We start from the raw sequence: 22280 nt of genomic DNA on the forward strand, positions 1-22280 counted from the left end.
TGTGTGTGTGTGTGTGTGTGTGTGTGTGTGTGTGTGTACCTGTTGGTGCTTCTCAAACTCCAGTTTAATGGGGGACTTGATGCAGTTGCAGGTGTCTTGGTAGGTCTGTTTGAGGGCCAGGTCCATCAGGTGTTTGTGGTACGCCCCGGCTAAGTTTCCACATGTGAAGATTATCACGTTGGCTAAGATCTGCCACATACACCACATACACACAAAGAGTAAGGCATTAAAGTAATGTCAGGAGGTGACGCATGTTCCAGGTATGCAGTTATATGTTATTTTCTCATAACATTGTCTGGCTTCTTCCACTACTACTATTACATCGTAAAAACAGAGCCCGAGCACACACTGAGAACAAGCTTTTTCCACCACTATGTCAACCTCAAGCTCTTTAAAATGTGACCGTGCATATCAATAGGTCTTCCAGCGCTGTATCCAATTAACGTTTCGTGAGCATGTTTTATTGTTAGTGTGCTTTTCCACTGAGTGTATGTGTGTATGTGTGTGTGTGTGTGTGTGTGTGTGTGTGTGTGTGTGTGTGTGTGTGTATGTGTGTGTGTGTGAGTAAAGAGAGTATATCAAGAGTTGAGTGTTATCAGCCTGTGTGTACTTTGAAGGTTGATTAGAAAGAGTCAGGGACTGTGTGTGTGTGTGTGTGTGTGTGTGTGTGTGTGTGTGTGTCAGCCTCATTTGATGCAAAAAAATAAATTATTTTTTGTCGTTAAGTGTTATCTGTATCTTAATGTAAATGTACAGATGTTATGCTTAAGGGTCTGTGATGTTGGTGTGTCACACAGGTTCTCAAGGGTCCATATCTTATTTGTATTCAAGGTCAGACATCTTGAACAATTATTATGCCCCATTATGCTTTTTGGGGGTTTTCGATTTCCTAGAGTGTGTTATATAGGTTTTTTCTGCATGTAAATGATCTGCAAAGGCTACAAATTCCTCTGTTTCCTCCAGAGGGAGTTTCTCTCCCACACACTCCCCCCTGCCCGAAACGCCTCCATTGCACTACTTTGTTTATTTCCGTAACATACATCACGACTTAACATTGGCGCATCTATTGGCTGGCCGTCCAACACATTGTGCGTGATAGGCTAAGGTGCAGGGCATCTCAAAGCGGTCTACCAATCACGCCAGAAACGGCCAGCTAACCAATCAAAGCAGACTGGGCTCTGGTTTCAGACAGAGGGTGAAAAGAGCTGCTGCAGCACAGACAGTATGAGAAAAATAAATACCTTTTTGAACATTAAAGCATGGAGACATGTCACAGTAGAGGCACAAAGTACACATAGGAACCTGAAAATTAGCTTAATAGTCCACTTTAAATGTATGTTTCTTTGCAAATCAAACATGCTCTGTGCTGACTGGGATAACATTAACTCATATATGTCTTTCCACTCCTTTTTAAATACACAGTTTTCCTCATACATTTTTTTGCAAGACCTAACTTACCTTTTTTTGCAATTTGTTGAAGTCACATCACTTGTGATTTGGCCAGACGACACCAACCCACACAGTTTCTGACTTCCGACCCATTCTCTATCTCCGATTTAGAAGCTGATTTACGACTGAGCCAATTGACTTGTGATCCAAAAGCGCTTTGAGTGGTCGTAAAGCGCTATATAAAGGCAGACTATTTACCTTTTGCATAAACAATTATCTGTGTTACCTGCCACACGAGAGGCTCCAGATCTGGGGCGGTGGAGGCCAGGCAGACGCTGAGGGTGACGGTGTGAGAGAAGCAGGTGATGGCGCTGGCTATAATGGCTCCTCTCATGGAGAAGGGCAGCATGGTGTAGACAACGAACACGATGAACAGGAAGAAGGACACCTGGAACCAGGAAGATGTCGATAGGGGATTAAACAAAGAACGGATCAGTGCAAAGCTCTTCATGTTGTGAACAATCTTCTGATAACTTTTCTTTATTTGTGTCTCTCAGCCTATAAATATGAGTGAACAAAGACCACTAAATAATTCAGCTACAGCTTGAGAGAAATGTCATCATCATCATTTTCCAGCTTTGAGAACCACTGTCTGATTTTCAGAACCAAAACTGCACACGACATGCTTTCCCTGAAATAATGTGGGACATAGTCATATCTATGAAAAAAGGTATACATCAGGAACATGACTGCAATTGAATCCCTTCTGCTTTTGCCCAATTGGATTCCTTTGTTTACTTCTGTAAGATAGTGACAACACTCGTGCTTCTATTGGCTAGCGCTACAACACATTGTACGTGATGGGGGCGGGAAATCTCTAATCTCTTGACCAATCCCAACAGAGCCAGCCAGCTAACCAATCAGAGCAGACTGGGCTCTGGTTTCAGACAGAGGGTGAAAAGAGGTGATGCAGCACAGGCTGTATGAGAAAAATAAAGAGCTTTTTGAACATTAAAGTATGGAGACATGTCAGAGTAGAGACAGAAAATACAAATATGAACCTGAACATTAGCATTATCTGGGCTTGAATATATACAACAACATTTCTTTTTTTTCATATGAGAATGAAAATGAGACTTTACTTCTACAAGTTTTTGGTATTCCAGGTTTCCATCAAAGTCTCTTACTCTGACCTTGCCCGGACTTTGGACGTGTGTGTGTGTGTGTGTGTGTGTGTGTGTGTGTGTGTGTGTGTGTGTGTGTGTGTGTGTGTGTGTGTGTGTTGTGCACAATGTGTAGAAGTGTGTTTCCCACTTTGACCCTGCCCACTTCCCAAGCTCTCAGTGCTCCACTTCCTGTTATGGTGGCGAGCAGCGCAAACAGGTCACAGTTTCAGGTGGGACTCCAGATTAACTTTGACCTTCCTCTGTCTGTTTACAGCAGACAGGATTCTTCTTTGAGCGAATCAGGTTTGTTTAAAAAACAAACCCTGACAGAAAGTGATCTTGCTGCGACCTGGACCCCAATGTGTCACTCACTATTATCAATGGTGCCTAAATGCACAAACAAAGGTGAATATTGTTATTAATAAAATGGCAATGTATGATCATTTCACATCAACATTAATATTCATACAAACAGTCTAAGTCCATTTTATTTTTGGAAAGAAAAGGTTATCTATACACAGTTGCATGATCAGCACCATGGACAGAGACATTTTATATACTTCCCAACATATCTATTACTACATTTCGACAAACATACACTAATTAAAACCCATGTTTTTAACCACTAAAAGCTGGAAAACTATTCACGAAAACAGTTCACACAAAGAGTAAACAGATTAAATACTTGAAGCCAACATAGTAAAATGTTTAATACCAGCTCTTAGCTTGGGATGTGTGCAGATGTAATTGATTAGAGTAATTGTATTGGGTTGTAACTGTGCCCACAGTCTTCAGATAACCGAGCTTTTGACGTATTGTCTATTATTGATGTAATGTTGTCTTCTATCAACGTCCTTTGTCTCCTTTGATCAAGCGGGAAGAGCTCTTCACAGTGTTTATGTTATCAAACATAATTCAAAGTGACAGGTTACTTGGTGAAGCCTTGTAAGGAGAGTATTACTCCTTCCAATGACCAGTTGTATGATTCCTCAGAAAAAGACCTCGACAGAGAGTGTTTTGGACGGGCTTTTTGTTGCTAAGGGGACTCAAAGGGAAGGATGCTGACGTCGGAGGTAGAGAGTCATGTATATTTATCTTTGCCATAACCTTGAACTCAAAACTAACCCTGAACTCCCAGCACTGACAAAAATACGACAACAGAGGGCAGTTGGAGTGCAGTGTGACGTGCAGTAAGTGTGGGTTTCGGTGGGAATTGAGGGTGGCTTTCCAATCTCAGGTGCGTCACCTGCTTCTTTCTGCCAGGCAGCCAGACACAATCTCCCCTGCAGCGCAGCCTGAATCATAATACCTCCTCAAACACATCGAGATGGGATCTGCAGCAGTCATCTCACTTCAGCTCCTTCGATTACTTTTCTTTTCTTTTTTTAACTCTCTTTTGTTCCAGGAGCTCAGCCCTCCTCTGTCTCACACGCACAGATATGCATGCTTCAATTCCCACATCAAGAATGCCTGCTCACTTCTTGCTCCGTCTTTCCTCTAGTCAAACGTTATAACTCCTCCCCCTTCAGTGAGGAGAACTGAGAATGGTAACCTTTATATATACAGTCTATGATGGTAACACCACCAGTAGTGTAAAGTAACTAAGTATATTTACTCAAGTAGTGGACTTAAGTACAATTTTGAGGGACTTATAGTATTTCCATGTTATGCTACTTAGAACTTCTACTCCACTACAATTCAGAGGGAAATCATGTATTTTTATTCCACTACATTTATTTACCTTTAGTTACATTGCAAATTTGGATTAATGATGTGAAATATAATCAACACTTAAATAAGACTTTAATTACATCTTTTCACTTTAGTATGTAAAGTCATTCAAATAGGTTCCTCCTCTTAATCCTCTTAATCCCCACGGACCCATATCCGGGCCCGAAATCGCGTAATTTGCAGGAAACAACGTCTAAGGAACCTTCATATTTAATAAACTATGAATGTTTTATATTCATATAACGGAAAAAAACTAATTTGCCTGATCTTTTTCATTTTATTTTTTTTAAACTCAAAATGCTAACAGTGACCCTCTGAATTAGCCCCGAGCGAAAAATGCTAACCTATTACTGCACCGAAAATAACTCCTAGCACCCTTACTGATCCTAGCTGCACATCCAACACATCGTTTATGATCGTAAGGAGACACAGCATCTATGGGTACCCACCTCAACACTCAAAGATTACAAATTCGCGGAGAAAATAACAAAAACCTACATCAAAACATGTGGCGCTAGGTAGCCCAAAACGCTAACATGGCTTACCTTGGTCTTTGTCTGGTAAAAACTGGTCTTCAATGGCATTAAAAACGATGGTGTAGTTAACCTATGGATTAACTACACCATCGTTTTCATCGTTTTAATGTGTCTGTGTCCCCTTTGAAATGTTCTGATAATCCATAAACAATAAAAACTGCTTTTCCGTCTCAAGATATCAGAGCAGGGATATTCCTACGCTCTGCAACAATATTGCATGCGCAGAGACACAAGCTTTTTTAATATGAGAGTCGATGGAACGATTTCCCTTCGATTCTATTGGCTCTAACGGTCAGGAAGAGATGTCACATGTCAAAATCGAGGAAGGGGGGCCAAAGATATGGAAAATCCACCCAAATGGCCCCAGAAGAGGTTTTTTTTGCTAAATCTGTCTAAAAGGTCAAATATCACTTGTTTTGCATCAATCTTGATATAGGGCACTTATTATCTGTTGTACTTTGGATTCCTAAAGCTTTTAGTCTACTAACCCATCATCCAAGGTTAGTTTTCACTATAAGTATAACATATTTTTTGGACGGACACTATAATTTACAGTTTTTTACCATGTTCAATCTGAATTTTCTTTAAAATAAAAAACATCTATATTGATTCTGACTTTTCTACATCCAACCCACAGGTTTATCATTACTTTGAGAAAAAAGATTATTAATTTAACCCTTTTAGAAGGGAAGATATGGTCATTTGTTCTGGGAATGTCATTTTCGAGCCTGAAACCTGAAAAACAGGCTTTGGGCCTAACCATTTCTCTCAAATATTGTTCACAAATCTGAAAAAATCTGTGATAGTGAGCACTTCTCCTTTGCCGAGATAATCCATCCCACCTCACAGGTGTGGCATATCAAGATGCTGATTAGACAGCATGATTATTGCACAGGTGTGCCTTAGGCTGGCCACAATAAAAGGCCACTCTGAAACGTGCAGTTTTGCTTTATTGGGGGGGGTCCGAAAACCAGTCAGTATCTGTTGTTACCACCATTTGCCTCACGCATCTCCTTCGCATAGAGTTGATCAGGTTATTAATTGTGGCCTGTACTCTTACTTGAGTAACATTTTGAAAGCAAGACATTTACTTATAACAGAGTATTCCTACATTCTGGAACTACTTTGACTTAAAGGTGGGGTAGGTAATGTTGGAGAAACCAGCTCGAGTGCGCTAGAATTTGAAAATACACAGCTGGAAAAAATCTGCCACTTCCTTACAGAGCCCCTCCTCCAACACACACAAACGCGAACATGACCAATGAGGGCACGAGATAAGTTTGTGCACAGATGGAAGGCTGACAGGCAGGTAGGCCATCCAGTTATTTTAGCCGGGCCGGCTCAGATGATTGGTTGTGCTTTTTACAGTACTACGGATTCCACAGATGACATTTATTTATGGATTTTTTGTCAAAGCACTTAAGATATTCATTGCTATCGGGATGTTAAGAGCATTCCATGGAATATAACAACAAGTGTATCTCGAGCCGGTTTCTCAAACTTACCTACCCCACCTTTAATGCATCAATAATTATAATCAAAACACATCATTTATATTATTCTGAAAAGGACCAATCTGCAGAATAATTACTTGTCACTTTAAGTATATTTTGATGCTTATACTTTTCTACTCTTACTTGAGTAACATTTTGAAAGCAAGACATTTACTTATAACAGAGTATTCCTACATACTACTAAGTATGTGAAATATCATTAATATCCTTACAAAAACATTCTCTGCTTTGCAATGTCATGTATAATAATAATACCGTGCAATAATAACATCATATATGCCAAAGGTATTATTATTATGTTTATTGTACAGAATATTTTGTAACTCTGGCACAAGAAGTTCCTTCAGGATAAGTAAAGTCTTATCTTTTCTTTCTTATGAAAAACTCATTCTTACATGAGTGTATAGCTCCGTAGCACGCGCACACACACACACACACACACACACACACACACACACACACACACACACACACACACACACACACACACACACACACACACACACACACACACACACACACACACACACACACACACACACACACACACACACACGCACACACGCACACACACACACACACACTCGTTCCTGTGGTACCAGGTGTGGCAGCCATGTTTATTCTGCCTTCTAGATGGATCCGTGGCGTTCCTAAATTGAATCAAACCCAGGCTAACGGGTGGATGCAGCTGGATGCTGGCAGACACATCTTGTACGTTCATGGACAAGATGTGTTTCGGTACACAAAGAGCAGGTTGGAAGTGCATGACAGAGCAGATCAGCAGCTACTCTCCCTCTGTCTCCCCCTCTCTCGCTGTTATTAGCTCTCTGTTCTCCGGTAGACATGCTGTTCCCTCAGTAATCACAATCAATCCGACCCACTGAGAGCAGGCCCCAAATCCAGCTGTTCTCTCTCACAGGATTTCTGTATTTCACTCGTTCTCTCCATTTATTTTGTATGCTATTTCAGTCTGCTTTCATTTTAGGAAAGAGAGCCAGGGAGAAAGCCTCCAGTCTTTTTGTTTCCTACCTTTCTATCAGTCTCTTCTACCTTTCTTATAGTCTCTCTTGCCTTTCTTTGAGTCTTTCTTGCCTATATTGTAGTCCTTCTTTACTTTCTTTGATTGTTTCTCACCTATATTTGAATCCTTCTCTACTTTCTTTTAGTCCTTTTTTCCGTTCCCTAAGTTTTTCTCACCTTTTTGGATAGATGGATGGATGGATAGATAGATAGATAGATAGATAGATAGATAGATAGATAGATAGATAGATAGATAGATAGATAGATAGATAGATAGATAGATAGATAGATAGATAGATAGATAGATAGATAGATAGATGGATGGATAGATAGATGGATAGATAGATCAGTTGGAGTCATGGGAGCAGAATAAAGAGATTAATAATGCAGAATGATTATGCTCCCACAGGTGGCTGATGATAAAAATATCTCCAGTGCAGGGAGAAGGGAGGGAGGGTGAGGAACGAGTGGAGAGAGGAAATTTGGGCTTGGTACGGCGGGTCGAGGGGGGTCTGAGGAGGAGGGGGGTGGAGAGAAAAATGGGATTTGATGAATAGGTGGAGACAGCAGGTTAGACTGAGAAAATAGGATTCCTGAGACTGAGAGAGAAAGGATTCTGACGCTGAGAAATAATGTGTCTGTGTGCTGATCTGCTCACCTCCAGCTCTCATCATGACTCATTAAGAGGTGTCACACACATTCATTCTGCATTCTTGACCGTGCACACACACATCTTTTGAGAATTGATTCAGAATCTTATAAGAATCCTGACTTTTGAATAAAATAGTGAATGTTTCATAACCCTGTGTTGAGTACTCATTTAAAAAAAAGAGTCCTATGAGAACATGAAAACGTCAGCTGCAGAGACAGTACCATTAGCCGTATTTGCCAGTTAGCTACAGCTGCTATGATGTGCGTACTGGGCTGAAATACATTTTTGTAAAGGCCGAACGCTGGTATTGTAACTTCCGTGTCACTAATGTGATGCCATTGGGACACAAAGCCTTGTGGACTTACATTGGTAAAGTCACATCTGTCAAACAGCATTTTTATGATATATGGTGAATTGACTTCGCAGTACAAAAACCACTATATCATTGAAGCCACTATTTTAATCAGTAGCTGAAGTTAGAGGCATGGATTGGATTGAGAAACGGCTGTAACGTAGTGGCTTGGAGGCGGAGTTTAATGAGATTGTGATTCACATGCTCTTTGGCTCCATGGATGCAGAAGATTGCAGTAAAATCTATAAAACAATCCAGCTATTCTTGTTCTCAAGAGTCAAGCCATTTGTGCTTCATGCGCCAGTGTGCCACTTCAATAGGAATGAATGGGGCCTTCCTTCCAACTCTTTATCCATTTATCTTCATACATTCATGTTCAAATCAGTTAGCAACAGTTTAATTTTCAAATGGTCAATAGTCGCCAGCTCTAATGAAAAGCCTGCTCATAGTTTAGGAAATGGGTAAGAATTTCAAATGGTAAATCCTCCACCATTATTACTGTCAATCGCAATATGTGACTTGCAAGACCAGAACAGCTCATTTAATCCATGTGCACACCAAACTGCTACATTAGGAATAACCATGCCAACAGATGCATCTGCATGTACTTTTACACACACACACACACACACACACACACACACACACACACACACACACACACACACACACACACACACACACACACACACACACACACACACACACACACACACACACATCCAGATACACACACATAGAACACATGGATTTATTTACCTGGTCCCAGGGGCTGAGTATCCCTCCTGAGAACATGAACAGGTAACCCATGGTGACCAGACATGCCCATATAAGGATAGAGAAGAGGCGGAGCATCCGCTTGAAGACCGATTCGATGCAGACGAGGATGAAGATGGACAGGAAGAGGAAGAGCGCAGCGGGCACCGTGATCAAGAACGTCAGGTGGTCCTCTGTTTTCTGGAGAGAGAAACAGAGAAACAGAGACAGTTTCAGGTTTGGAGTTCAACAAATTCATAACCTATAAACACACTTATAGAATATACTTACCTGTTAACACATTCAGAAATTTCAACAAATGAATATAATTTGTAATAATGAACAAGTGAAGACTAAACTATAAAAAAATATAAAATGCCTTTTTTTCGTAAAATATTTTGTTTTGAGGACATTTTGGATTTACTCTGCTAAGATTTTTTTTAAACATCTAATGGATATATTTCTTCAAATTTGTCTTTGTCTATTTTTATGGAAGATATTTAAATAGTCAAAGTAATTCCCTTGCTTTTTTCAGTTAATTTGTTACCTTTATAATGAGCTCTATCGGGTGGATAGAGCTGCACCACTTGTGCAATAAGAGGCCACTCGTTTGTTTCATGATTTTTTACAAACTCAGTTTTACACACAACCTTATACAACCTTAAGACTTGATGACTGTAGTGTTATGTAGTCTTGATTTGGGTGTTCACAGCTACATTTCGAAAATGTAGTTCTTAAACGAAATTGTAGCGCACCATAACGAATCAATGAATCTATGACTTAAACCGTAAATCCCCAATAACAAAATGTGGCTATAGTGAAAATGCTGAGTTGCCTTTGGAAAACCAATAGCCGAAGTGGCTTGAAGGCAAAAAAAGGTTTATGTCAAGCACTGATTTACCTGCTGCAATGCATAAAACCAAACCAATAACCGATCAGGAGTTAACCAAAAAATATCCTTTAACCTTAAACCTAAATATCAAGATACAAATTAACACAAAATGGACGCCACTATAGTCAAATTCTCCCTTATTTTTGTGTCCTATTGAGGACATTCAGTCCTTGGATAGATGTATAACATGAAAAACACACACACACACACTAACAGATGACACACAGTTCGGCAGACAGACAGTATGAGCCCAGAGAATGTGCTACAGCATCACTTCTGCACTCACACTGTCAGCATTTAAAGCTGTCAACACACACTCACACACTCATACACAGCATCTCTATCTCTGTGACTCCGACTAGACCTCCATCATCCAACTGCCGACCCTGTCTCCGAAAAATCCTGTTTCCACTTTCCGAAAAAGTAGTTCCTCCTTGTCACAGTTTTAAACTGCCCTATAACGCCTCCCTTTCCAGTAGTGTGTTATATAGGTTTTAGGGCATGTTAATGGTCTGCAAAGGCTAAAATCCCATGGTACCCTCCAGATGGAGTTTCTCTCAAAACACACTCCCCCCCTGCATGCAACGCCTCCTTTGGACTCCTTTGTTTACTTCAGTAACATTGTGACATGTGACACTATGTAACACTCGCACTTCTTTTGGCTAGCGCTCCAACACATTGGACTGGGCTCTGGTTTCAGACAGAGGGTGAAAAGAGGTGCAGCAGCACAGGCAGTATGAGAAAAATAAAGAGCTTTTTGAACATTAAAGCATGAAGACATGTCACAGTAGAGACACAGAATATAAATATGGAATCTGAAAAGGAGTATAATAGGTCCCCTTTCAAATATATTTCCAATATCATGGTTATGGTTTAAATAAGTATGTGTTTTGGACAACACGAGTTATGAAACGTAATTCTGCAGAATAAAACGACACTGGGAAAAGCGCAGTTTATTCTTGTTGCAAAAATGATGAAAAGTCTGTGCAGTTATCCAGATAAAATAAAGTAAGCAAGACATGTCATGTGTTCCATTATTCATGTGAACATGGGGGGAGTGAAACACCTTTCAGGTCCCTTTAATGTCTTCCTCTCTAGCACTTTCATCCTCTGACCTGTCCCTGACCTCTGAATGTCCGTGTCCTACAGATAATTATACATTGAGTGGCCAAAGTACCTCTCCTGATTCTGACTAGAAAACCCTCTATATCCAAAAATCCCATTCACACAAACACGTAACTCCACAAACATGCACACACAAATGTGTCAAGGGTGATAATAAAGTACTCTCTTTGGTCTTTTGCCCTCTTCAGACTGTGTAAATTATGAAACAGCAGCAAAATCACCATCACCTGCTCCAAGAGAGCACTGAGAGCTTCTCCACACTAAACCCACTCTCAAAGACTTGATCCGTCCACACACCCACGTAAACCATTTTAACTCATTCCAAAAGTCATGATTGCACGGACGGGTTCGGCTTCTGTAAATGTTAAGTCAGCAAGCCACCCCATCATTAAATATCACCAAATTTGCATCAAAATGAACATCAATGTGGGCACAGAAATGTGTGTGATTCGCTCAACACGCAATTCACTAGGGCAGCGAACAAAAAATATGTCACCGACTTAAAGAGCACCTATTATGCAAAATCCACTTTTTCATGTCTCTTCTACATCAACATGTGTCCCCTCATCAACATGTGTCCCCTCTTCTCCATATCTCTTCTACATCAACATGTGTCCCCTCTTCTTCATGTCTCTCTACATCAGTGGTTTTCAAACTTTTTCTGTCAGGCCCCCCCTTTGGAGAAAAAAAAAAGTCGGGCCCCCCCAACACAAGTCAGGCTCAGTGGCGGCGCCAGAGATTTCTTTTGAGGGTGCTGTGGGGTAGCTTGACGTTTCATAGAGGGTGCTCAAACATTTAGGGTTTCCCATTAATGTACTGGTCGCTACAGTGGAATTTTCTACTGCAACACTCCCCACACGATAATCAGCTCACGGCTAACAACAACGATCTCCGGTACCGGTGCGCTCTCTCTCGCACACAAAATGGCTCGTTCCACACACACACACACACACACACACACACACACACACACACACACACACACACACACAACACACACACACACACACACACACACACACACACACACACACACACACACACACACACACACACACACACACACACACACACACACACACACACACACACACAGAGCCGAGCTTTAATGAAACACAGAGACCCAGACGTAATAGTACTGTACTGCATCATATTATTTTCGAATCAATCATTTTTAAAATTATGATTTTTTTTTTAAATCTTTTTTTTTTCCCACTTTGAGAACCACTGCTCTACATCAACATGTGTCCCCTCTTCTCCATGTCTCTTCTACATCAACATGTGTCCCCTCTTCTTCATGTCTCTTCTACATCAACATGTGTCCCCTCTTCTTCATGTCCTCCTTCTACATCACTATGTGTCCCTTCTTGTCCATGTCTCTCTACATCAACATGTGTCCCCTCTCTTCATGTCTCTCTACATCAATATGTGTCCCCTTCTCTCAGGTCTCTCTACATCAACATGTGTCCCTCTTCTTCATGTCTCTCTACATCAACATGTGTCCCCTCTCTCATGGTCTCTACATCAACCATGTGGCCCTCTCTCAGTCTCTTCTACATCAACATGTGTCCCCTCTTCTTCATGTCTCTTCTACATCAACATGTGTCCCCTCTTCTTCATGTCTCTCTACATCAACATGTGTCCCCTCTTCTTCATGTCTCTTCTACATCAACATGTGTCCCCTCTTCTTTCATGTCTCTTCTACATCAACATGTGTCCCCCTTTTCTCCATATCTCTTCTACATCAACATGTGTCCCCTCTCTTCATGTCTCTTCTACAACAACATGTGTCCCCTTTCTCCATATATCTCTTCTACATCAACATGTGTCCCCTCTTCTTCATGTCTCTCTACATCAACATGTGTCCCCTCTTCTTCGTGTCTCTTCTACATCAACATGTGTCCCCTCTTCTTCATGTCTCTCTACATCAATATGTGTCCCTTCTTCTCCATGTCTCTTCTACATCAACATGTGTCCCCTCTTCTCCATGTCTCTTCTACATCAACATGTGTCCCCTCTTCTTCATGTCTCTCTACATCAACATGTGTCCCCTCTTCTCCATGTCTCTTCTACATCAACATGTGTCCCCTCTTCTTCATGTCTCTCTACATCAACATGTGTCCCCTCTTCTCCATATCTCTTCTACATCAACATGTGTCCCCTCTTCTTCATGTCTCTCTACATCAACATGTGTCCCCTCTTCTTCATGTCTCTCTACATCAACATGTGTCCCCTCTTCTTCATGTCTCTCTACATCAATATGTGTCCCTTCTTCTCCATGTCTCTTCTACATCAACATGTGTCCCCTCTTCTCCATGTCTCTTCTACATCAACATGTGTCCCCTCTTCTTCATGTCTCTCTACATCAACATGTGTCCCCTCTTCTCCATGTCTCTTCTACATCAACATGTGTCCCCTCTTCTTCATGTCTCTCTACATCAACATGTGTCTCCTCTTCTTCATGTCTCTTCTACATAAACATGTGTCCCCTCTGCGTTAAGAGATTCTGAAAGTTCCAGGAAAAAAGATTGTCCTGATCCATTTCTATAAAAACCTGTCTGAAAATGAGCTGATCAGATTTTGGCCACTTTATGATGTCATAAAGATGTTTTGGCTTGTGTAACCATTAGCCAATCAGCAACGAAGGTAACACCCCACCTGATCACCTGAATCTCCTCCTAGAGCACCATTGTGTTCTTTGTAACCAAATCTCTCTCAGAGGGGCGTGGGGAGGGGCTCCTTATTTTCATCTAAAGTAACAGACAGAGAATCAGCACTTTGGAAACAGGGCTGAAACAGAGGGGATTCTGGGATGCTACAATGATCTGTTGGGGATTTCGAGCCAAACACTTGAAAAACAGTATAATAGGGGACCTTTAAATCAGCAAGCCACTCCATGATTAGATATTACCAAATTTGCAGCAAAATGAACATCAATGTGGACACAGAAATGTGTGTGATTCGCTAAACAAACAATTCTCCGGGGCAGCAAACTGAAAATATGTCACAAACTTAAATATTTGTGGCGGATTTGACAGTTTCAGAAGCTTTTTGACCTGAGCTAATTTGGGAAGAGATCTTTTTGCTGTGTGTTGGTGCAGCAGCATGATGAAGCAGAGGTAGTGTGTGAGTCAGGCTCTGGTGAAGGGATCCCGTGGGATATGACTGCTGACGCCAAGCCAGCTATACAGTCAGCCCGGAGCGCACGTTGAATCCAAATGAGGATGTGAGCAAAGACTGCAAACACTGGAGGGATACCTGAGTGGACTTTATGACAAAAACCCATCCTAGCTGTATGCTCACACATAACTACTCTCAACAATTCACTGCACTCTGCACATTTCTGATTGTTGGCAATCTAATCCTGTTAAAAACCCTTTTGAAAGCTTTAAAAGCCATTTCCCTCGACATGGCGTAGAGGCAGGGTGTTGTGCCCGCTATAATATACTCCATTGTCATCCAGAACAATTATTTCCCTTTTTAGCCCAGTCTGGCTTATCCAGCTATTATACTGGGAGGAAAAAGGGGAGACACAGCAGCGGCAGAGAAACGCAGGAATCTAATTATTCAGCAGTGAAATGAGAAAAACACACCAAATACATTATCAGAGAAAAAGAGGGGGAGAGGTGGCACAGAAGCTTGTGTTCAAATCATGGTACTGTAAGCATTTTACATGTTTTGGTGCCTTATTATTAATATTCATCCTGCTTGAAGATGCAGCAGCACTCGTGGCAGATTTCTTCTTCACTCTGCCTTCAGCTTGGTCATCAATAATCAACAAACCTTTACTTGAGTGCTCCATTTGCAGGAGGAACATTAACATATACCTTTGCTAAAATAGGTCAGAGCATCGAGCCTTGACCCAAAATATTATGATATAAATTAAAGGGGCCCTTTTATGCTAATGTTCAGGTTCATACTTGTATTTTGTGCCTCTACTGTGTCATGTGTCCATGCTTTAAAGGTAGGGTAGGTAAGAATGGAGAAACAAATCTGCCCCTTCCTTCAGACTTCCTTACAGAGCCCCTCCTCCAACACACACGAACGCACACATGACCAATGAGGGCACGAGATACGTTTGTGCACAGATGGAAGGCTGACAGGCAGGTAGGCCATCCAGTTATTTTAGCCGGGCCGGCTCAGATGATTGGTCGTGCTTTTTACACCGCCACGGCTTCCACAGATGACATTTTTAATGTATTTATTGTCAAAGCATTTAATATATTCATTGCTATCGGGATGTTAAGAGCATTCCATGGAATATAACAAAAAGTGTTTCTGAAGTGAATGACCTACCCCACCTTTAATGTTAATAAAGCTCTTTCTTCTTCTCCTACTGCCTGTGCTGCAGCACCTCTTTTCACCCTCTGTCTGAAACCAGAGCCCAGTTTGCTCTGATTGGTTAGCTGGCCAGCTCTGTTGTGATTGGTCAACCGCTCAGAGATGTCCCGCTCCTTAGCCTATCATGTACAATGTGTTAGAGCGCTAGCCAATAGAAGCGCAAGTGTTAGGTAGTGATGTCACTATGTCGTGGAAAGTAAACAAAGGAGTCCAATGCAGGGAACTTTAGGATTTTAGCCTTTGCAGACCATTTACGTGCACAAAAAAACGATATGACAGTAGAGTATAGGGAATACCCCAAAAAGCATAATAGGGCCTCTTTACTAAAACCAGTTAGAAGCATATTCTCAAGTCCTGATTACTTATACAAAAGGTAAAATGTGATACCACTCTCAATGCTTAAAAATATAATTAACTTCAAAGGTGAGTTAATTCTGGCGGATCTACACACCAACACATTTCATTGTGTAATATTTCAGACGTATACCACGTATTCTGATGTTTTTCTGCTGAGAGAGACCTTGAGGTTTTGTTTCTTGTGAACTTACATCTCTTCACCTCAGCACCCGGGGGAGGAACGCAGTGAAGAAATAGAGATTTCATAATCCATGTCACAGCAGTGGGAAGACGCTGCTGCATCAAATCAGTTTGAAACACAGATATAAGACCACATATTCCCACCAGCCAAATCATAAGGAACATACAGGATAAAGCCATGGGAAAAGGATGATGGCACTCAGGAAATGTGTAACTCAGGAAGTGTGGATTCATTAATATTAGGAATTTCGAAATTCTGAAGGCTTTTACGCCAAAACAGCACTTGATAATCAAAGCAAATGTAGTATTTCTTATATTTAAAATCACAATTACATTGCATTATAATATCTTGCAAATATAAGGGGCAATTCGTCTTTTATTAACCTCTATTTATCTGTCATTGGAAGTTGGTATTAGCCTGTAAAGAAAATGGCATGTCTTCTGTTGCTTTAGTAGCGCTTTCTATGAGAAAATAACATTTATAAGGTTAACATATCATAAGGTTTGGGTGTTCACCAGGTAAGCAAAGATCTGTCACGGTTTGCATCATGGGAAGTGTAGTATTTAGTCTCAAACTGTATCTACTCTATGGACTAAAAGGCATAATATCTCAGACTCTGTTGCTCCATTTTTTTACCGAAAAGTCTTTGTTTATTTGGTCAATTGTGAGATCCTGGAAGTTTGATACTAAACCGATGGATACTCCTTTAATTTGAATGTATTTTCTGTCAAAATAGCACACTAGCATGATATGTATGGTTGAGTCCAACACATATTATCAAAGAAGTAAAATGGCTGGAATTAAATGTGAACAATTTGATTTAACTATAAACTGATGTAATTTCACAATGAGAAATTAACAAAATATCTTCATTTCTTCAACATGTATTATTTGAAGTCTTGTGTTTGCGTGTAGAACATTAATGCTTTGTTGTATTGCGGCTCTGACCACACCTCGGTCGGTGATTCATTCACAGTCCTTTCTGATTGGTGATCCATCATCACAAAAACACCCTGCTCTCACTGCCCTGCATCTATCAACCTGTCAACGAGATGGAGAGAAATCATTGATTGCAGACTAATAATACAAAGATCAATCAAAAGACTAAAATGCAAAGATTAATGTGGGTGTTGCAAATGGTAATAACGTAAAAAACATGAACAGAAATGACCATTGCAGTCAATAAAAGAACATGTTTTTTGTCATGCGTAGATTTCCAATGTTCCATTACCAGATATGTTATTGATGTCGATTAAACTGTCACTGAGTTAGCATACTGCCATGTAAATGCCGGTTAAGTGCAGGCACAAACACACAAGGACACACACATACTTATACACACCCCAATGAATACAACTTCAAGGCAACCAAAATAAAAAATAATTATTTTTGGGGAAAAATGCAGATAAGCCCGAAAAGGAAATGAGAGACTTCCCTTAGAAACACACCCAAACAAGTCACAGTCACAAACATACATCAAAACGAACACACAACACACACACACACAACACAAACACCACACACACACACACACACACACACACACACACACCACACACACCACACACACACACACACACACCACACACACACACACACACACACACACACACACACACACACACACACACACACACACACACACACACACACACACACACACACACACACACAACACACACACACACACACGCGCACACACACACACAATGTAAAGTATGGGTGGATACATCTATGATCTATGTCACTACACTCACTCACACCAGCCCTGATCTCTAGGGAGAGATAAAAGTTTGCAGTCATTTTGGGAGCATTAGCGCTGCTTTGGTTGACTTTCTGCCGGCTCACTGATAAAGTCAGAACAGTTACAACAACATCCTCTCCTCCTTCCCTCCCTTTCTCCCCCCCCCTCAGTTCAAACCCAACCCTCTATTTATTCCTGCCATTCTTCTTCGTCTAGCAGTAATACATACACTCGATTGTAAAGCTGGGAAGACCCAGAAATAGAAAATGGAGAATAAGATGCCTGGCCGGGGGCAATAAGATCTATTGATTCGTCTTAAATAGAAGTAAAGGAATCGATTTGGGTGGAGGTTTTCCTGGGAACGGCCCCAGTGTGGAGCTCAATAGAATGTAACAGGATTTTATTGACAGAATCCAGCAAAGTCTGGTTTTAGAGGTGGTGTAACATTATCAGTCTCTACACAATGTATAAATATTACTCATGATTATTTAAGAGGCCCTATCATGCGTGTTGGGGTTTTTCCTTTCCTGTATGGTTTGTGTGCATGTAAATGTTCTGCAAAGGCTAACATCCCCAGGTTCATATTGATATCATGTTATAAATACACCTAGGCCTACATATTGTGTTTATCATACGGCGCCTCTTAAAACTCACTTTCCATTAGTGTAATTATTATTTTTGTACAGTTACTAAGATTATTTTTCCATCACACTTGTTTTTCGAGTGTAAAACAAAAGGACAAAATAGAAGTATTAAAAAAAAAGTCAAGATCAGGTTTTCGTAAGCTATGATATTGTTATTATTGGCCGCAAATAATGGTGTAGTAACTATCTGGTATTGTGACAGCCCTTATTGCAGACTAAATAGAGTGGTGCAGGAATGAGTACTAAAACCTTGAAATGACGGTTGTGGTAAGAATCCTGAAATAAGATCTGTGGTTAACACAACCTGAAGAGATCTTTAAGTTTTGTTCTACAAAATAAATACAAACAGTAAATACCCCACTCATAAATGTCTGTAGCTTCTACAGTAGGCCTATGTGTTATTAAAAAAGCGATTGCTAACAACTAAACGTCAGCACGACAAACATTAGCCGCCTTTAGTTTAGCGGTGGTGATGCGCAGTCATGTGACCGTGATGGGGTTCGTTTATAGATTAACTTTGGCTTACTGCATTTACACTTCAAAAATCATAAAGTGGTATTAATATGTAGAGATGTGAGTATCATAAGTGTGCAGGGTTTCCCACACATACACTTTAAAGTCTATTAACGTCCGCCACCCATTTCGCTACCCATTTAGGTTTAATCCTTTTCTATCCCTCCGCGAGCACGACGCCATCTGTGATCGATTAACTACCCCTCCTGTACCTTTTCCCTCTGCTATCGCGTGAATGCGCTCCGCAGTAACTCCGCTCCACTAGCATTCCCCCCCCCCACATTTTTTCGAATACCACCACAAGTATATTTCAGATCTGTGGGAAACACTGGTGTGGGTTTGCTACAAAGCCTATTTTCTGCAATATTCTAAAATCAAATGGAAAAATCCCATCGCTTTTGTCGAGGGACCCTCACTTCAGGGTCGGCCTACACAAATACGTCATAATTGCAACGCTCTATAATGCCCGGTTGAAGATATTGCCTTTAGTGTCCAGGCGCTACAGAGAGAAGAGGTCGTCCCGAAAATAAAGCAGCAAAACAATCAATCTGAAACAACATCACGGCAGTGAGTGGGATTCCTTTTGTATGGCTTTGTCATAAAAAACACAAAAGCAGGACTTGAGAAACAATAGCCTGTGTTTGAGTGTTTGAGTCCAAAAAACACTTTTCAGTTGACAAAAGCAACAACACCTACACAACTTCAAACTAAACTCTCATCCCGCTCTTCATCCACTCTGCAAACCCAGCGTTGCCATTTTAAAGTGTCGCTTTACAGCCTCTTCTGTTGTCACATATAAGCACATACACATATAATCACACACACACATGAACATTGGCCATTCAGTCTCGTGACGGTGCAATATAAAACGTATTCAGACACTTCAGCGATCCTAACAAGAGGGCTTCTATCGCATATTTAGCTTGAAGCCATGCAGAATCTGTTATGGTGCTTCAAATGAAATGTGCAGTATTCCACAACATCAAACACTGTGACAATATTCTGACAAACCTTTTGTTGCAGATTTAGTTTTTTGAGAAATATTTTCTTTAGGAAGAAGAAATGCAACTTTGGTCTTTGACTGCAATTGTGGTTATCATCTAACATGAAGAAGCACAGGATTTGGAAAACAGGCCAAAATAAAAATGATTAAGATCGCATATATAATTCAAAACCATCCATATGTTCCTATTGTCTGCAGTTCTGTAGACGGTGTGCTTCTCTTTGGACTGCTGACCTATTTCATGATAAATACGCTTATTCATTATCTTTTCAAGAGTTAGAGGAGAAGAATAATATCACAATTATGTGCATTCAGTAATACTTAACCACGAACGTCAACAAGCGCTCTGGTCCCTCTGGTTTTAGTCTCCCGTTTCCGTTTAGTTTTGAGCTTCTTGCAAAAAACAACTCTTTTAATACCACAACATTTTAATAAATCACCAATTAAGCTGCCTTTTACTGTTGTTAAAATGTTGTGAAATGTACAACAGAAAACATTTCCTGTTTATTGATGCGATAAACTGCATTTATATTCAACGCATATATCAATATATCAAAGTACACTATACTGTATACTTAAATGTATTATGCCAATCACAGAACTGTATTAGGTTAGTTGCAAGCCATAATATTACATTTAAATAAAAACAATACTAGGTTCAACTTAATATTATTGATTTCACCTTACCTAATACAGTAATGTGAAATCTGTTGACTTAAAGGTCCCCTATTATACTGTTTTTCATCAATATATCATAGGTCTCAGATATATACAAAACATGTCTCTGAAGTGTTTGGCTCCAAATACCTGTCTGTTACTTTAGATGAAAATAAGGAGCACCCCTGAGAGGTATTTGGTTCAAAAGAACTCAATGGTGCTCTAGGAGATTCAGGTGATAAGGGGGGGGTGGGGGGGGGGGTTACCTTGGTTGGTGATTGGCTAATGGTTACACAAGCCAAAAAATCGTTATGACATCATAAAGTGGCCAAAATCTGATCAGCTCATTTTCAGACAGGTTTTTATATAGACAAAAAGTTAGCGAATCTTTTTTCCTGGAACTTTCAGAATCTCTTAACGCAGAGGGGACACATGCTGATGTATAAAATACATGAAAAAGTGGATTTTGCATATTAGGGGACCTTTAATACATTTAATTCAACGTATTAGTTCTTTCAGTGGTCACTAACCAACGCCTCTAAGCACTTACCTATGCACACACACTGTTAAAACACACACACACACACACACTGTTATCCCACACACATACACTCACCAGTCCCGAAGCGAAGAACACGGCGAGCAGTGCGAGGCAGGTTCCCATGACGATCAGCAGCAGGAACACGATGAGCGGGTGCTGCTGGCTCATCCTGTAGTAGGACTCGTACAGCCAGTCCTGGGGCTTCTCCCCCTCCACACACACCTCACCCTGGAACCCCAGGCCCCCGTCCCCCCCCAGGCTCTCGGGCCCCTCGCCACCCTCGCCGCCATCGCTCTTCTCCAGCAGGTAGCGTCCGCGGGTCCACAGAGCCTCCTGCCACATGGGGAGCGTCCTCCAGGAGGATGGTGCTGCTTTTGTTTATTACTGACCAAAACACACAGTCCACCACCTCCTAGTCCTGCTTTGTAAAAAGTTTGGTCAGCTGTGAGGGATGGATGCACGGCTGAGTGGAGGAGACACAACTTTTACCAGCATCCTCTGCCGCTCCTTCAGCTTGAGGTGACAAACTGAGTCAGGACAGTGTGAAAACCAATCTCCCTCCTCTCTGAGAAGGTGGTCAGACAGCGAAGGCGAGAGATGAGTTCCTCGTGCTTCTCCTTCTTGTTTATTTTTGGCCAGTCGGATAGAGAGCCTCTGCGTTGTAGCTCAGACCAGGCAACATGTTACTCTGCTGAGGTGCAGATGAGGAATGAGAGCTGAGGGGAGAGAGGAAGAGAGATTGTGAATAACTGGGAGGGAGGAATGAGAGGAGAGAGGGTGTGTACTAATGTGTGTGTGTGGTGGGGGAGAGCTACTGGGTAAAAGTGTGTGTGCTGTACCTCCAACAATGTGAGAATGGTGATGTGTGAGATTGAGGAGACTCGAGATGGTGTTTGCAAGATACAGCAAAAGAAGAGATTGTTTACATAAGAGAGTTGGCAGAAGAGAAGAGATGAAGAAGAAGTGTGTGTGTTTGTCAGCATGTGTGTGAGTGGTTGTAACAGCTGTGTAAAAAAGAAAAGAAAAGAGGAGCAGCAGAGTGAGGAGGGTAAGAGAATGAAATGCCATGCAGCAGCCGGCAACGAGATAAAAAGACGAGCAAGAGAAAAACACAAGGAAAGGGGGGAGGACGGGGAGGAAGAGGAAGAAGAAACAAAGTCAGGAAG

General features: G+C 41.1%; 1 protein-coding gene across 3 annotated transcripts in view; it reads right to left on the bottom strand.

Annotated features, from left to right (window-relative positions):
- Positions 1–22006, bottom strand: part of adcy2b (adenylate cyclase 2b (brain)) — a 65556-nt gene extending 43550 nt beyond the window's left edge. For 2 of the 3 annotated variants that reach the window (XR_004571641.1, XM_034241038.1), the window contains exons 1-4: positions 21190–21456; positions 9120–9317; positions 1676–1837; positions 40–189 (exon numbers count right to left, since the gene is read on the bottom strand). Coding sequence is in view for 2 of the 3 variants with exons in the window: in XM_034241038.1 (XP_034096929.1) it covers positions 40–189; positions 1676–1837; positions 9120–9317; positions 21190–21456 (777 nt within the window). In the remaining variant the exon portion in view is untranslated. Of the gene's footprint in view, positions 1–39; positions 190–1675; positions 1838–9119; positions 9318–21189 lie in introns of all 3 variants that reach the window. The other variant, XM_034241039.1, reaches the window with a different exon arrangement.
- Between the last annotated feature and the right edge of the window lie 274 nt (positions 22007–22280).

Source organism: Gymnodraco acuticeps, unplaced genomic scaffold (assembly GCF_902827175.1).
Source record: "Gymnodraco acuticeps unplaced genomic scaffold, fGymAcu1.1, whole genome shotgun sequence".
NCBI classification, from domain to species: domain Eukaryota; kingdom Metazoa; phylum Chordata; class Actinopteri; order Perciformes; family Bathydraconidae; genus Gymnodraco; species Gymnodraco acuticeps.